The sequence below is a fragment of the Microcaecilia unicolor genome, chromosome 1 (assembly GCF_901765095.1).
Source record: "Microcaecilia unicolor chromosome 1, aMicUni1.1, whole genome shotgun sequence".
Lineage (NCBI taxonomy): Eukaryota > Metazoa > Chordata > Amphibia > Gymnophiona > Siphonopidae > Microcaecilia > Microcaecilia unicolor.
Window position 1 is genome coordinate 231,170,347 of NC_044031.1, and position 18,605 is coordinate 231,188,951.

Sequence of the window (18,605 nt, forward strand, 5' to 3'; positions counted from 1 at the left end):
GGTTTCGATTATATCAATTTGGACATCCCTAGGAGATGGATGTCCATGTTCCAATTTATGTTGAAAGATGGACGTCCATCTCTTTCGAAAATGAGCCTGATGGTGCCTCTGTGAATTGATTCTTCTCTTTTACATCTGTCCCACCCTCCCGTTTATCCTCTGACAGAACCATCCTTGTTCACATTTTCTGCATTGATTATAATGGTAACCATACTTCTTTATCCACTAAGCAATAAACAAATTGTAAGCAAATATACATGCAAAAATGTGCTGCCAGTTGCCATAGAAACATGTGCAAATGGTCACACATTAGTGGCAGAATCAATATTTTACACACAGGTTGTGTCAGTACTTGGAAGAGCATTAAATGAACATATGTTTTGTGCATTAGATGCATGTGTCTTGAACGCTAAATGTATATTTTGCACATAAATGTTACTGGTATGGTACTATCTAAATTTCTACCAGTGCCCATCACCCATTATTTCATAGCTGTGGGATCCTCCATCCATAATCATTCATTCAGTGATACGATCACCTCAGCTTCTCACCCCCCCCCCCCCCCAAAAAAAAAGCAGGTTTGCTTTTCTGAAGTAGGCTGTGAGAACTAAGACTAAAACTTTAAAAAGACGCGCTGAAAAATGGCCTGCGGTAGTGTAGACGCGTGTTTTGGGTGTGCGCAGAAACATTTTTCAGCGCACCTTTAAAAAATGCCTTTTTAAAAATGTTTTTGACGAAATGGACGTGTGGCAAAATGAAAATTGGTGCATGTCCAATTTGGGTCTGAGACCTTATCGCCAGCCATTGACCTAGTGGTAAGGTCTCATGCGGTAACCGGGCGGTAATGGTCTATGCGTGTAGAATGCCGATTACCGAACGCATGCTGGAAAATAAAAATACTTTCCGGCATGCGTAGCGGACGTGCACCAAAAATGAAATTACCGCAAGGGCCACGCAGTAGCCAGGCGGTAACTCAAAACTGACGTGCGTTGGGCACTATTAGAGGGGCATAATCGAAAGGGACATCCAAGTTTTGCTGAGGATGCCCTTGCAAAACATCTCGATGGAGGGGCGGGGAAACCCATATTATCGAAACAAGACTTGGTTGTTTCTGATTTTTGGCGATAATGGAAACCAAGGATGCCCATCTCAGAAACGACCAAATGCAAGCCCTTTGGTCATGGGAGGAGCCAGCATTCGTAGTACACTGGTCCCCCTCACATGCCAGGACACCAACCGGGCACCCTAGGGGGCACTGCAGTGGACTTCACAAATTGCTCCCAGGTACATAGCTCCCTTGTGTGCTGAGCCCCCCAAAACCCACTACCATAGACCTTACAGGTGAAGGGGGGCACCTAGATGTGGGTACAGTGGGTTTGTGGTTGGTTTTGGAAGGCTCACATTTACCACCACAAGTGTAACAGGTAGGGGGGGATGGGCCTGGGTCCACCTGCCTGAAGTGCACTGCACCCACTAAAACTGTTCCAGGGACCTGCATACTGCTGTGATGGACCTGAGAATGACATTTGAGGCTGGCATAGAGGCTGGTACAAAATATTTTGAAAGATTTTTTTTGAGGGTGGGACGGGGTTAGTGACCACTGGGGGAGTAAGGGGAGGTCATCTGGTCAGTTCGGGCACCCTTTTGTGCCTTGGTCATAAGAAAAACAGGACCAGGTAAAGTCATCCAAGTGCTCGTCAGGGACGCCCTTTTTTTTCCATTATGGGTCGACGTCTATGTATTAGTCCCGCCCAAGTCCTGCCTTCGCTATGCCTCTGACACCCCCCCATGAACTTTGGTCGTTCCCACGACAGAAAGCAGTTGGGGACGCCCAAAATCGGCTTTCGATTATACTGATTTGGGCGACCCTGTGAGAAGGACGCCCATCTTCCGATTTGTGTCGAAAGAGGGGCATCCTTCTCTTTCGAAAATAAGCCTGGTAGGCACCTATGTGGCTAAGGAAAAGGGTCCTTAAGACATCATCAGGAAAAGGGCTACATTAATAGTTACTCTGCAATCACCAGTGTTTAAAATGAAGATTTTAAAAGTCTGTTTTCTTTAAAAAAAACATTCCTTTTTGCGGTCAAATCTGAAAGATAAGGTTCTGGCTATTGGTGCAATGTTTTTTTTTTAAATTTTCCTTGCAAATGTTTAATCACTTACCAGAACAATCAATATATCTTTTTTGATGCTATGCAGTTAGAAGTTTTTCTACAGGATAAGGAAGCAGTACATACTACTTAATTATTTATTTTTCTCTTTCGGAAGAGTTAGTAATATAGGTTCAGTAATGTTTGTGACTACTTTCTGGAAAGGTTATTCTCTCTCTTTTTTTTCCTTTAGATTTGCGATTTATTTTTCTTTTTAGGTTTTTTTTTTTCCTGACGCTGTTTCTTCTTGAGGTTGGACTGGTTAGCAGTTTTCTTTCTTGTATTTTATTTCTATTCATTTTTTTCCTATGGTATATTATTGCATTCTGATTGTAATTTCAGTTTAAAAAAATTACTTCTGATGTCTTGAGTGGCAACCTTTTCATGTAGCCAGAATGCAATATGAGGAAAATGTAGAACTTGAGCTATTGTAACAAGAAGAAAAGGTGAAACCTGCACCAACCCACTCTGCAAAGTTGGAAGCAATCAAAAGACTCATGGTTGTTATTGCTACAAAAGGGGCTTCTATGAAATACAGGGAAGACTTATGCAATCGAGACTTAACTTCTTGTTCTACTTACTTATTCAATATTTCTATATTTGCTATTTCACACTGAAAGTGTAGGGTATATTCTGGAGAATATAACTTCTATTTCAATGCATTTTGAATTGTATTTTTTTTAGATTGTAGAATGTAAAAAAATGCAGAAGGATGTAAAGACATTTACAAGGCACTGTACATCCTTTTGTGACTCAAGTGGCTGATTATTATAAAATCAGGTAAAATATGAACAGTACAACAGGATGCCTATATGTGAAGTCCAAAAAGGAGCTTATTTTAAGCACATTTTAGAAGGGCAGCATAAGGGGCTATGTGCCTGTATAAAATAAGCACCCGTAATGAGCCCTTGTAGTACACTAATGCTGACAAACACATTTGACACCTTCTCTGGAGCATTAACATGTGCATGTACTCGATTAATACGCGTGTGTTTTATATAAACCTATGTCCTGAAGAATACCTACATGTTGCACACAAGTAGGCTCCATCTTGTCACTGCATGTACATGCTACAGAATTTTATTTTAAAAGCCTTTTGTGTGTGGAAATCAGGCTTCACATGGAAAAAGCCTTTATAAAAGTACCCTGTAAGGCTAACATAAGCAGCAAACTCGAAGCTCTATCCTATTATTAGAGGTAACAAAACGGAAGACTTCAGCAAAAAGTGTTGAATATTAAAGCATGTAAATAAATCCTTGATGCAATATTGTTTCAATTAGACATGGGTGTCTCAGACGTACCATCTTACACTGTCTCAAGATACTGCAATTCATTGAAACTGAGACCTTCCTTTCTGACGGACATTATTTGGTTTATGATTAATTTAGTTAATAGATGTTTGGAATTGAAATGTTCACATTATATGTATTCTCTTCTCATATGCTAGTTTTAAAATAGTATATTTCATGCACACACACTTACATTAAACTTTGGAAGAATACACAATGAACTGTCCTGTTTACAAGTTAACACAATTTAACTCAGATTCCCACTTCCTCAAAACACAAGTAAACAGAATGTAGGCAATGTTAATCTGTTTAGGTTTCTCTCTGCTGAGGGAGATGAAATAAAATGTATACATGAAAATCAAAAACACTGAACCAAAACTAAAATTCTGGACAGAATGGCAACAGTCACAGAGTGCATGTGTCACCATTAACGTTTTTACACTTTTATGAAATATGAGCTTTTCTGGAGTAATTTCACACCAGTGTCTCTGATAAAAAGAAGAACATACAAGACAGATGCATTCAAATACCAAACGCTTGTGCTTGCTACGCTTCTTGCATCTTTCATATAAAATGGCACTCAAGAATGAGAGCAGTGCCTCTGAGCTTTACATTAACCTTGGATGCAAAATTTTACTTTCACAAAGTCGGCAGCTTGTCCCAATCTTCTGTAAAATGACTGCATTCAATCCCCTCCCCCACACTTCCGTCTGAGTATTTTATGAATGCAGTAAGTCACTTCTATGCAGTGACGCTAATTCTATTGTACTTGGTCTGTGCATGGCAGAAGGATCATGCAGTGATGCAAATTTGCCATATAGCAAGTTGTAAGATATTGCTTACTCATACAGAAACAGTTGTAAAGTTCACAAGCACATACCTCAATATTTGTAACCAGCATTTCCCTGAATATGTAGGCAAGCGTGCAGTCTTCTGACAGACATTTCACTCGGAAATTCCCATATTCCATGACGTCTGGTAGATCAGGCCAATACTGATGACATTTGGTCTAAAAACAGAACATACAACTGTTAAAAAAGGGGTCTTACTTTTCTATGCAGATGGTGATTTTCATGAGTTGCATGCCTCCTGTGTAAAATTTACCAGTTTCCAAAAACAAGCCATTGGGATGTATGAGGAGCCAGCATTCTTAGTAGACTGGCCACACAGACATCCCAGCAGAGCAGCGGGGCACGCTAGGGGGCACTGCAGTGGACTTAACATAAAAGGTTCCAAGTACACATCTCACTGTTACTCCCTTATACTGTATGGTGAAACCCTCCAAAACCCACCAAATACCTACTGTACCCAACTGTATACCACTACAATAGCCCTTATACCAAGTGAAACCTATATGTAAGTACAGTAGGTTTTTGGTGGGTTTTGGAGGGCTCATACTTTCCACCACAAGTGAACCAATTAGAGTGGGATATGGGCCAGGGTCTCAATCTCTACAGTCCACTGTACTGACCAATAGGCTACTCAAGGGACCTATTTGCTGCTCTAATAGGACTGGCCATAACATCTTAAGCCGCCATAGAGGCTGGTATAAACTGTCATTGTCACACCTTAGGAGGCTGAGATGGGGTCAGTGACCACTGTGGCAATAAGGGACGCCCAAATCAGTATAAAACGCCTTAGTAAAAGACCCCCATTATGAAAAGATCATTGAATAGAGGGTAATATTCTGTTGTGGACTGGAAACTGCTTAAAAGACAGAAAACAGAGGATACATTTAAATGGCCATTTTTCTCAATAGAAAAACATGAATAGTGGTGTGCCTCAGCTATCTGTACTGGTACCGGTGCTAGTTAACATATTTATAAATGATCTGGAAATGAGAACGAGCAAGGTGATCACATTTGCAGATAACACAAAACTACTCAAAGCTGTTACAACGTATCCGGACTGAGAGAATTTGCAGGAGGATCATAGTAAATTGGAAGACTGGGCATCCAAATAGCAGATGAAATTTGAATGTAGATAAATGGAAAGTGATGCACATTTGGAAGAATAATCCACATTATAGTTACTTGATTCTAGGTTTCACATTAGGGGCCCTGTTTACTAAGGTGCGCTAGCGTTTTTAGTGCATGCTAAACGCTAGATATACTCACAGGAATACATGGGTGTCTTTAGAATTTAGTACGTGCTAAAAACGCTAGTGCACCTTAGTAAACAGGGCTCTAAGAGTCACCACCCAAGAAAAAGATCTACGTGTCATCGTGGACAATATGTTGAAATCTTTTGTCCAGCGCGTGGTGAAGGCCAAAAAAGGAAACAATGCTAGAAATTATTAGGAAAGGGATAGAAAATAAGATAAAAAATATTATAATGCTTCTGTATCATTTCATGCTGTAACTTCAACTTGAGTAGTGCCTGCAATTGTGGTCACCATATCCCAAAAAATATAGTGGAATTAGAAAAGATTCAAAGAAGGGTAACCAAAATGATCAAGGGGATGGAAGTAGTTCCATATGAGGAAAAGCTTAAGAGATGAGGGCTCGTCAACTTGGAGCTGGACACAGACCAGAAAGCAGTAGGAGAGGTGCCTAGCAATGCAGTATAGGTTTGGTATATTGTTCATGCAGATACATATACAGTACATGCCCAACATCTAGCTGCTGGTGTGTGATTGCAGACCAATTGGCTACAATAGTGGGTCTAATGTATTAAACTTGTATGGGAATACTAGCAGTTTGTACTTCAGACACAAGTGAACAATACGTGCCACGTATGACCTCCAGGCACAAACTCAGGCAAAGGTCATGAAATGAAATCTGTAAATGTTTGCATGTAGGTCATCAAGTAGTCACTTATGAACACAAATAGAATTAGGGTCATCCACCCATTCTACACTTCAACCTCGAGGGAAAGGGAATGGAACTTGAAAGACTACCTTTCTGGGGTTACAATTAAAGTGATTTAAGAACAACAGAATAGCTATACTGGGTCAGACCAATGGTCCATCTAGCCCAGTATCCTGTTTCCAATCAGAAACCCAAATAGCAGCAACATTCCATGCCACCAATCCCATGGTAAGCAGTGGCTTCCCCATGTTTATCTCAATAGCCGACTATGGACTTTTCCTCCAGAAACTTGCCCAAACCGTTGTAAAACCAGATATGCTAATTGCTGGTACTGTATCCTCCAGCAAAGAATTCCAGAGCTTAACTTTCACTGAGTGAAAAAATATTTCCTCCTATTTGTTTAAAAAATATTTCCATATAACTTCATTGAGTGTCCCATAGTCTTTGTACTTTCTGAAGGAGTTTAAAAAAAAAAAAAAAGATTCACTTCTACTTGTTCTATGCCACTTAGGATTTTGTAGACCTCAATCATATCTCCCTTCAGCAGTCTCTTTTCCAAGCTGAAGAGACCTAATCTCTTTAGCCTTTCCTTATATGAGAAGAGTTCCATTCCCTTTATCATTTTGGTCGCTCTTTGAACCTTTCTAATTCCGCTAGAACAAGCTGCAAATTCAACCAAGCAGCTATTTAAAATAGTAAACAGCCTACTGCAAACACCACAACAGAACCAGCCTTCCCAGTCACAACTAACTAGCAATGATTTTGCCACTTACTTTGCCAACAAAATTAAAGGTCTCCCTCAAGACCTACAGACAGTCCCATCAAAGCTCCCATCAGAACACTCCTCCTTACCCACCATGCACAGCCATCTGGGACTCATTCAACCAGGTCACAAAGGAAGCCCTTAAGAATATCCTGAAAGGTGTACGGCCTATAACCTGCCCTCTCGATCCCTTCCCAGCAAAGATAGTACAAAGAGTGAGCACAAGCCACATTGAAGGAGCCACTAAAATTGTTAACTCCTCTCTTGTGGAAGGGGGTAGCATCCATGAAATACAGAAATGCTGTAGACCGATGGTCCATCTAGCCCAGTTTCCTACTTTCAAAATAAATTAAACATAATATACAAGTATTTGAAAGCAGAACTACAGACAGCAACATTAGCAGCCAAAAGGGCAAGTCGATCATCTTGCTCATTCTGGTTGAATCAGGTTTTCTGTTTGGCTGTGTTGCTAATACATTGGCCAAATGCTTTTGCTGAAATGGCACATGCTGAAGGAGTGAGCCTACTCTGGAAATATGCTGGGCTCTATGTCAGAACCAGCCACAGGCCTAAGCAATTAAATAATTACTTAGGGTTCTGAGCAGTTCAAGGGGTCTCCGACAGCCACAACTACTACTACTACTACTTAGCATTTCTATAGCGCTGCCAGGGTTACGCAGCGCTGTACAAGTTTAAACATGGGGAAGGACAGTCCCTGCTCAAGAGAGCTTACAATCTAAAGGTAAAAACTATGTAGTCAGTGTAGGTATCAGGAATGGGAAGGTGGTTAGGCACCAAAAGCAAGGGAGAAGAGATGGGCCTTGAGTAAGGACTTGAAAATGGGCAGGGAGGGCGCATGGCGTATGGGCTCAGGAAGTCTGTTCCAGGCATAAGGTGATGCGAGGCAGAAAGGGCGGAGTCTGGAGGTAGCGGTGGTGGAGAAGGGTACAGAAAGGAGTGATTTGTCCTGAGAGCGGAGGTTACGGGTGGCGTAGCCAAGGGTGGACCTGGATGGGCCCAGGCCCACCCACTTTGGGCTCAGGCTCACCCAGTAGCAGCAGTGCTGCCTATGATGTGGCTGGCAGGGATCCCTAAGCCTCACCAGCCAAAAACTCCCAACAACTGTCCCTCCTGCAAACCTTGTAAATAGCAGATCTTCGCCTGCAGTGACTGATACATACTATTTGCACCAGCCCCACAGCCTTCCCTCTGATGTATTCCCACCTATGCAGAAGCAGGAAGGTGCATCAGAGGGAAGGGCTGTGGGGCCAGCATGAGCAGTGTGTATTAGTTGCTGCATGCGAGGGAGGGAGGATGTTTGAGAGACCAAATGGCATGCAGTCGAGAGAGGGAGAGACCAAATCACTTGTGGGACAGGGCAAAGTTATTCTGCCCACCCATCCTGGGCCCAGGCCCACCCAAAATTGGGTGTCTGGCTACGCCTCTGCCAAATAGTCTGCAACCAACAGTCTGCAAGCACAGTACCAAGAAATCAGCATCATGATCTCAAAGACCCTGCAGTAGTCTCGACCCTCTGTGCACAGGCTTTCTTACTAATAGAAAGGAAATCTGGAGGGGCATTTTCGATATGACGTCGAAGTCTGACTTTTGATGTTTTGCAAAAAAATGTCCAAAATCTGAATAGCAAAGAAGGTCATTTTCAAAAAAGAAAAAGTCTTTTGTTTTCAAAAATAGAAGGTTTTGTAATTTGGACGTTTTATTTTTTGGTCCATTTTAGAAAAAAAAACGTCCAAGTGCAAAAGACACAAAATCAAGCCATTGGGATGTAGGAGGAGCCAGCATTTTTAGTACACTGATCCCCCTGACATCCCAGGAAAGCAATAGGGCACCCTAGGGGGAACTGCAGCGGACTTCATAAAATGCTTCCAGGTACCCATCTGACCATTGCTCCCTTACCTTGTCTCCTGAGTCCCCCCCCCCCCCCAAAAAAAAAAAAAACTAACTACCCCCAACTGTACACCATTACCATAGCCCTTATGGGTGAAGGGGGCACCTATATGTGGGTACAGTGGGTTTCTGGTGAGTTTTGGAGGGCTCACAGTTTCCTCCACAAGTGTAAAAGGTAGGGGGAGGTAGAAACCTGGGTCACCTGTCTGCAGTGCACTGCACCCACCACTAGACTATTCCAGGGACTTGAATGCTGTTCTAATGGACCCGAGTATAACATCTGAGGCTGGCAAGTAATGTTTTTCAACACATTTTTGAGGGGTGGGAGGAGGTTAGTGACCACTGAGGGAATAAAGGGAGGTCATCCCTGATTCCCTCCAGTGATCGTCTGGTTATTTAGAGCACCTTTTTGTGCCTTATTCATTACAAAAACAGATCTAGCTCAAAACGTCTGTTTTAGTACTGGATGTCCATTATGGATGAAAAACGTCTAAGACCCAGGAATGCCCAAGCCCCGCCCTGAACATGCCCCTGATATACCCCCTTGAGATTTGGACACACTTCTGACAGACTTCAAAGAAAAACATCTAAAAATTGGTTTCGAAAATACTGATTTGGATGTTTTTGTGAGAAAAATGTCCAAATGCTGCTTTATACAGTCACAAAAGAGAGGGAATACAGTATACAAGAACAACCAAACAACCAAACAAAGCAAACACTGGGCCTTCAGGATTGAGAAAAATGTAGTTCTTTATTTATAATGGAGACCCCATTATAAATAAAGAACTACATTTTCTCAATCCTGAAGGCCCAGTGTTTGCTTTGTTTGGTTGCAAATGCTGCTTTATGCCACTTTTTAGATGTTTTTCTGTTATGAAAATGAGCCCACTGGTGCCTGTAAGGGCACAACAGCAGACAGATCCCACCTCACTGGCTGTTACTGTTCTTTTCTGGCCAGGAATTTTCCCCAATCTGAGCAAGGGGGGAGGGGGCATAGGGAACAGAAAGGCTCTTGGTCAGGGAGATCTGTACCTGGATTCATGCTCCCCCTGCAATCCTGCAATTGTGAGCCTCAAATCCGGGACACTGCCAAGATGATTGAGACTCCCTCATTCACATGGACTAACAATACTGTATTGACACTGCAGCTCCTTCAGCTACAGCTGGCTGGGAAACCCAGAGTTCGGATGTGAACTTGGGTCCCTTTATATGACAGGGGATAGCACCACCACAGAGCAGCCATAACAGCCCCTCCTTTTGTCTTCATTCTGTGATGAAACTAGGGCTTTCAAGAAGAGCAAAATAGTGGTGCTTTAGTGCACATTCATTTTATACTGACAAGTTACATATTTAAGATACACTGAAATAATACTAAATTAGCATCATAATGGCTATTCAAAGGCAAAGATTTCACATTGTTTTGTCACTTAAGTCTATCTTGAGCAGCATTGCTGTTTTGTCTTTTGTTTTCCTCCAGCCAGTTTAATGGCATGTCTTTCACACCCAAATTTTTAATGATGTTCATTCCATTATCACAAAATGCCTTAAAATCAGTCTTGTCTTGCAGTATTATTTCATTTTAGATGACTACTCTCTTGTGTTATATTCTGAATCGGTGCTGGCATTTCAGGTTGAGCTGTAATGTGACAGTGTATTATTTTAAACTACATTTCACCCCAAATACATACGCATATTGTAAAACAAAGATGACACATGGCATTAGCGTCACTCAGAATTTTTGATATGTGGTTCTTAAACTGCGTACATACTGAATGAATCGTAAGCCTGCACATCAATCACAGAATCCAACTGCTGACTAGCTTACACTTAATTTGAAGTATAATCCAGCTAGTCACTTGGAAGAAAGATATTAGTGTAAATTTTCAGCTGGTAAAGCGACCGCGGCATCAGAGCTTAAATTAATATGTATATTGAGAACCACTATCTATAAAAGTAATGAAATGAAATTTGGACAGCACACAGCTATCTGGATTATTTTTCCGGCTACTAACTTTCTACCCCACACCCAGTCTCTTCTTATATGGATGGTACCTCACCATTCACAGAGATTTTCAGCCCAGTCTATCCGTGTAACATTTGAAAATATACAGATAGTGAATATATAATATACGGATATATGTTTGACAGCCACAAAGGAATGTATAACTTAATTTGAATTTTGTCCCATTTTGCCTTTATGTTTTCTCTTATCTTTTACATTTTACAATCACTGTATTATCCCTGAGAACAGAGAAGTAAAATTCTTGATTCTGCTTCAGAATATTTTCTGCTTTGCTCATCAATCACGAAGTCTAAGAAATACCTCCCTCCCCTTCCTGAAACTCTTACGTACGTAAAACAAGCTAGATGGCCATTTTACTTTCATATGTACAGAAATTACAGAATCCATGTGGAACACAGGGCTTTCCAGCTGTCCCTGACTTTAAACTTGAGTAGCATAATAAAGACCTCGTTAATCATTAGTACACTGCATATGACAGGCCTCAGAACAGAAGCTACATGAAACGTTGGTTTCTGTCTGTAAGGAGTACTGTAGAAACAAACCGTTAGGCTACTTGTCCTGTATGCTAGCAGTTCTTTTTTCCTCAGTAGACTTATATCCTTGGCCTTCTGCAGAAGTACATATCCCCATAACTCCCCATCTCTCAATCACCCTATCTGCACACCCAAAGCCAACAAACCCCATTCCCCTCAAAAACACATCTCATCCTGGATCTTGCAGCAAACTCACATGATGGTTAAAAACAAGCCCCCCACATCAGCACGCCTTCTTTCCCTGTGATCCTTCCCAAAATGTCCTAATACTAAGCTGACAGTGGGAAATGGCCTTCAAGCTACTGGTCCAGCATTCAGTGACACTCTGGCCCTGCTTATCAGGGGCCTCAAGTCCCAGGCTTTAGGTACGAAAGTCAGAATATTGCTGGATGCTGGGTCAGTACAATGAAAGGTGGCCTCCTCCTGCTGATTTGGCATTAGTAAATTTTGTGACGTGGGAGGGATACTAGACGCTGAGTGTGGGGAATTAGGTAGAGGCTATTTTTCAAAACTAAATGGATAAACACAAAGATGAAGGAAGGGTTTTAGTTTTTAAAAATTACTCCAAAGAACTCTGCAAACAGGAGGGGGCTTTCTCTACTTTTATTTTCTTGGGACCTAAATTTAGTGTTACGTTTGGTCTGCTTCTGACAGAAATTATTCACAGTGCTGGTGTGCTATACATATAGTTAGCTTACTACTTTGGTAATAAACCTGCTATTAAAGTCCATGCAATAAAATGTGCTATATTTTTCCACACAATTTTTAATCATGCTTTTAGCGCACCAGTCCTTATAACCCCTTTGCTGCCATAAATCCATTACAAAATGCCATTACCATGCGGCAGCTGTCAATCAGTCCAGGAATCAGAAATGTGCTATCAAACATCCAGCTCTAGGATGGCTAAAAATTTCTAAAATCCTCTCACTATTATATGAAATTAAACTGCTTTTAGGGCTCTGTTTACTAAGCCGTGTTAACATTTTTAACACGTGTTAATCATGTACATGCGTTACTTGTGTACGTGCCTACAATATCCCTATAGGCGCCTACACAGTTAGCGTGCGTGCTAATTGTAGGTGCGTTAAAAACGCTAACGCGCAGTGCCGTAGCGAGGGCAGCTGACACCCGGGGCGGTTCGCCGCTACGCACCCCCCGGGTGCAGCATGGCGCACCCCCCCTCGGCGCGCGCGAGCACACTCCCCAGAGCGCATTCTTACCAAAGAGGGCGGACGGGAAGGCCGCTCCACCCGGAGTGCACGTCGCTGGGAGCTGTGTCGGCTCCGCTGGTTCCCTGCTCTCTCTGCCCCGGAACAGGAAGTAACCTGTTCCGGGGCAGAGAAAGCAGTGAACCAGTGAAGCCGACACCCCCCCAGCGGCGTGCACCCAGGGCGGACCGCCCCCTGCCCCCCCTTCCTACGCCACTGCTAACGCGCCTTAGTAAACAGGGCCCTATGAAAGAAACACATGTTAAAATCCAAATTGTTAAGGGTGAAGATAATATACACTATTAGAACTTGCACTGCATGTCTGACAAATGAGACCTGTCATCTTGTCTCTCCACTCACCTACTATCTTCTTGAAAACGGGTGAAAAGACTTTCTATAGGCATATCCAAGAAAGGAGAACTAACAGATGCTGAAGACTGATATATAAGAAATGATCAGGTGAAAGCAGAAATGCTAAACAAATCAAAATGGAATAGATATAGCACCAGAGAGGAAACTGCAGGGCTGAAGAGTAGTAAATCACCTGGAACGGATGGCATACATCCAAGGGTACTCAAAGAACTCAAGCATGAAATTGGTGATCTGCTGTTAGCAATATGTAACCCGTAGTTAAAATCATTAGTAGTACCTGAAGACTGGAGGGTGGCCAAAATTCATCCATAGTAACTGAAGACTGGTCAATGTGATGCCAATTTTTTAAAAGGGTTCCTGGGTGATCTGGGAAATTACAGACTAGTAAGCCTGACGTCAGTGCCGGGAAAAATAGTGCAAACTATTATAAAGAATAAAATTATGGAACACATACACAAACATGGCTTATGGGACAGAGTCAGCATGGCTTCAGCCAAGGGAAGTCTTGCCTTACCAATTTGCTTAATTTCTTGGAAGGCATAAATAAACATGTGGATAAAGGTGAGCCGGTTGATGTAGTGTTATCTAGATTTTCAGAAAGCCTTTGATAAAGTTCCTCATGAGAGACTCCTGAGAAAATTAAAGAGTCATGGGATAGGAGGCAATATTCTGGTGTAGATTAGGAATAGGCTATTGGACAGAAAACAGAGTAGTGTTAAATGGCCTCTCTCTCAATGGAGGTGGGTGAACAGTGAAGTGCCGCAGGAATCTGTACTGGGACTGGTGCTATTTATTTAACATATTTATAAATGATAAGGAAACTGGAACGAGTGAGGTGATTAAATTTGCAGATGACACAAAACTATTCAAGGTTGTTAAAACACATGTGGACTGCAGGAAGACCTTAGGAAATTTTAAGACTGGGCATCCAAATGGCAGATGAAATTTATTGTGGACAAATGCAAAGTGATGCACATTAGAGAGAATAATCCGAATCATAGTTACCTGATACTAGGGTCCACCTTGGGGGTCATCAACCAAGAAAAAGATCTAGGTGTCATAGATAATATGCTGAAATCTTCTCAATGTGTGGCGGCAGCCAAAAAAGCAAATAGTATGCCAGGAATTATTAGGAATGGGATGGTGAATAAGACCGAAAATACTATAATACCTCTATATCGCTCCATGGTGCGACTTCACCTTGAGTATTGCATTCAGTTCTGGTCACTGTATCTCAAAAAAGATACAGAAGAATTAAAAAAAGTTCAAAGAAGAGCAACCAAAATGATAAAGGGGATGGAACTCCTCATAAGAGGAAAGGCTAAAGAGGTTAGGGCTCTTCAGCTTGGAAATGAGATGCATGATGGGAGATATGATTGAGGTCTACAAAATCTGAGCGTGGTATAGAACAGTAGAAGTACATCAATTTTTTTTTACTTGTTCCAAAAGTACAAAGACTAGGGGACACTCAAGTAAGTTACATGGGAATTCTTTTAAAACAAAAGGAGAAAATATTTTTTTTTACTCAGTGAACAGTTAAGCTCTGGAACTCTTTGTTGCAGGATGTAGTAACAGTGGTTAGCATATCTGGGTTTAAAAAAAGGTTTGGACAAGTTCCTGGAGTAGAAGTCCATAGTCTGCTATTGAGACAGACATGGGGAAGCAACTGCTTGCCCTGGGATTGATAGCATGGAATGTTGCCACGATTTGGGTTTCTGCCAGGTACTTGTGACCTGGCTTGTCCACTGTTGGAAACAGGATGCTGGGCTAGAAGGACCATTGGTCTGACCCAGTATGGCTACTGTTATGTTCTTAAACTTAAAGACCTACAAAACCTATCTTCTAGTATTCAGGACTCCACTGCAGGGACTAGTCTGCTGTCAAGTATTTCTGATTGGTTTGCTAGCTGGATGCCTAATATTGCTTGGCTTCATGGCCTCCTTCTTACTGTAATAGGCTTCACTGCTGTGTGTATTGTTCTGTGCTGTTTTCTGCAGTGTTGCTGCTCTCTTTGGCAGCTAAGAATGAATGTGTTTTCTAGCCCTCCTGCTGTTCATATTGCTATCATGCTTCAGACTGTCACTGATGACCTTGTTGCTCCATCTCTTTATGAGTAATTACCTTTCTCTCCTTGTGTGGGTGATTCTGGACAGAATCAAAGGGGGGGACTGTTGTAAGGGTTCTGGAAGGGACTGGGGAGAACTAGAGGGGATGAGGGAGAAATGGAGAGTCTATCTCGGTCATATAATGTAGAGGAATTGTTAAGTTTCTTTGAAGCTGAAAACAGTAGCCTTGGAAGAGTATTTACTGTTACACGCTTTGATTTAAAGCAAGTTATAAATTTTTGAAAATAAAAATAAATAAATATTTGGCTAAGGATAATTATCTGTTGAACCAAATATACTAGCAAAGGCCTTGAAATCTAAGACATGAAGGAAACTGAGCAAAGTTTGTGCAACTTAGTCAAAGAAGAATGTGTGCGGGCCAGAAAAATATGGTGTACCTGTTAATATAACAGAAAGGGATCGAGAAAGTAAAATTGTGTTGCTTGCCAATTATCTTATCACATCAAGGAATGTATCTTATTTATTTAAAAAAACATATATTCCGCTTAATCCCAGAGTCCTTGGCAGATTACAATTATACATACATATTAAATTAATCAACAAGATTCAATAACAAACAGATGGTTTAAGGTTGGAAACATCCTTCCCCTATGCAACACAAAACTGTCTCTCGGGGGGGGGGGGGGTCACGTGATGCCGTCAGGCTGAGAGGATGCTCGTAAGTCCTGCTCTGCTCCACACGTCAAGATTGCCAGCAAAATTAATGAGTTTTACCTACCCTAGTGCGCCCTAATATAAGCGGGCAGACGGTGGGAGCAGTGTAGAGCCGGAAGACGGAGCCTGAGACCGGAGAGAGGCAGGGAGTAGTGGTATGCCGGCAAAGATGCCACGGCCTGCCCAAGAACGAGTGACGGCCTCCCAAAATGGCGGCAGTGTCAGCCCCAACGACGTTAGTCACGTTGCAAGAAGAAGCTATCCGAGAGTTAACGAAGCAGCTGACGGCCGTTTTGGATGACCGGCTAACGAAGCTATAGTCCTCGGTAGACACAATAAATGAAACTTTAGAGTGGCAAGTAGCGCGTCTCTAACAGGTGGAGGATCGGATCAGCTGGCAGGAGGATAGAGCAGAGACGCTCGAAAGGAAGGCTGGCAACAGTGCAAAACGGTGACAGAGAACCTTACTCAGCTTACTGACGATCTGGAAAACAGAAGTGGGTGGAGCAACATCAGGATCATCGGTCTCCCGGAGGCGGTGCAAGATTGGGATTTAAGAGATTTCATCGCAAGATGACTGCCAGAGTATCTCAAGATGGAGGATCAGCAAGGTCCGTTGAAGGTGGAACGCGTGCACCGAGTGGGAGTAGCGCGGGAGACAGACCAGTGCCCGTGACCAGTTATAGCCAAGATCTTGGACTATTCCGATAAAGAGCAGCTGATGAGGGCGTACAGAATAGCCAAATCTGTGGATTACAATGGAGCACGCATTCTTCTATTTCAAGATTATTCGGCCAGGGTGTCTGAGCAGAGGCGAAGAATGGGCAGCATTGTAAAACCCTGCACGAAAAGGGGTAAGGTTTGCGTTGCTGTACCCGGCAAAGGTACATATAACACATGAAAACAAGACTCTTTTCTTTACCGACCCCTCAGATCTCAAAACATTCCTGGGCCGGATTTAAAGGGGTGACACCGGAAAGAACCACGATGTGGAATGCAGCCTATTGCTGGAATAGGTGAGTGTGACGGAGGACCGCGGAAAACATAGACCCTGGAACCTTGACGACAAAGTGGGATGTTAAGAAGTCTGACAAGAGAGATAGCCAAGTAACGTAATGACTGAGGCAATAAACGGTGAAGCGGGGGCACCTGTGAACTGCAAAGATAAGCAGGTGTCAGGCTGAGTTGGAAGTGACCTGGATTGGCAGGACATGGCACCAAGAGGGGAATGCGAGGGCCCTGGCAGATGCAAGGGACTCCAAGATCAACCTTGGTCAGACGGAGGCATCGAAGTTTGGACTAATAGAAACTGGAGAAGGTGAAGGGGTAATATACTGTTAATGTGTTACGTGCATAAGTTATAGCCTGAAAGTTGGGTTCGAATGGTTAAAAGTTCTGTTGTCATAATCTAAAGGCCGAGGGTGACACTTGGAATGTTGAGAAATGAAAGGAAGCTGGACAGAGGGCTTGGGGGGTAGGCAGGGAACAGAGGGGAGATAATAAAAAAGGATGATGGGGGACCAGCTGCATGTGCACAATTGGATGGAACAGATGTTTTAAAAACATTAAAAAAACATATATATTTTTTCTAAATAAGGTTGAGAACTTGTTAATGTATAACTGTATTGCCAGGATGGTGAATGGAGGGGGAATAACACTAAAGTCGGGGTCTTTGGGAAGGGAGGAACAGGCTGGGTGGAGGGACAAAGGGGGAGTACAGACCGCAGAATAAAGGGAGCGGAGCAGGGATGGGGAAGAAGGGAAGAGGAGGATGTCCATAAGGGAGGAATGGGCGGGGGGGGGGGGGGGAAGAGGGAGGGAGGGAGTAAAAGGGAGGAGGGGAGGGAGCTCGGGGGAGGTGGTGCGGGGAGCAGTAATAACAAGATGTGGGAGAAGAGGAGATGGGAGAAAGGAAAACTAGTGGGAAGGCCTGGCTGGGGAGCCCTCTCGCCTGCAGGGGAGAAGCAGGACACAGCAAGGATGACAGAATGAGTTATGGCGGTGGCGACTCTGAGAATGGTGACACTTAATGTGGATGGGATTCACTCACCTATTAAGAGAAAGAGACTGCTACAATACCTGAACAGACTAAAAGCTGATGTAGCATTACTTCAGGAAACCCACTTAGACAGGATAGAGCATGCCAAACTGCGTAGGGAATGGGTGAGGGAGGTTTACTTTGCATCTTATAGTGACCAACAGAGAGGGGTGGCAATATTGATCAGAAAGACTCTGGCATTCACGTTACAGGACATTATGCAGGATAAGGAAGGACGGTGGGCGATAGTGACAGGCACCCTACAGGGTGTAAAAATAGCATTCTGCAGTCTATAAGCGCAGAAACACATACTCGCACCAATTTTTCACTCATCTTCACTCTAAGCTGCCCAATAATAGTGTGTGTGTGTGTGGGGGGATTTTAACTTTACTAGTGATCCATCCATTGACTGTCAATCCCCGAGGCAGCCGCTGAGGGATCATAATAAGAAGGGAGTTAACTATCTGAGTGAGGAATTGGATGCGTGGTGCTTACTCCACGAGGAGGAGCGCGACTTTACGTTTTTTTTCTCACCCACATAAGGCCCATGTATGTTTGGACTATATTTTGGTGTCAGGAGCACTATGGGGCAAGACACAGAGGGCAGCGATTGAGGAGGCAGAGATTTCGGACCATGCTCCAGTCTGGGTGGACATTGAGTGGAGTGGCAATGTCAGGCCATGCCACTGGTGCATGAATCCAGCTCTATATCAAAGCGCAGAATTTAAGGA

At 42.9% G+C, this 18,605-nt stretch overlaps 1 protein-coding gene across 3 annotated transcripts in view; it reads right to left on the reverse strand.

Annotated features, from left to right (window-relative positions):
- PTPN3 (protein tyrosine phosphatase non-receptor type 3) overlaps window positions 1-18,605 on the reverse strand; it is a 694,116-nt gene that overhangs the window by 56,187 nt on the left and 619,324 nt on the right. For all 3 annotated transcript variants that reach the window (XM_030204676.1, XM_030204692.1, XM_030204685.1), the window contains exon 24: window positions 4,320-4,448. In XM_030204676.1, coding sequence (XP_030060536.1) covers window positions 4,320-4,448 — 129 coding nt within the window. The remainder of the gene's footprint in view (window positions 1-4,319; window positions 4,449-18,605) is intronic.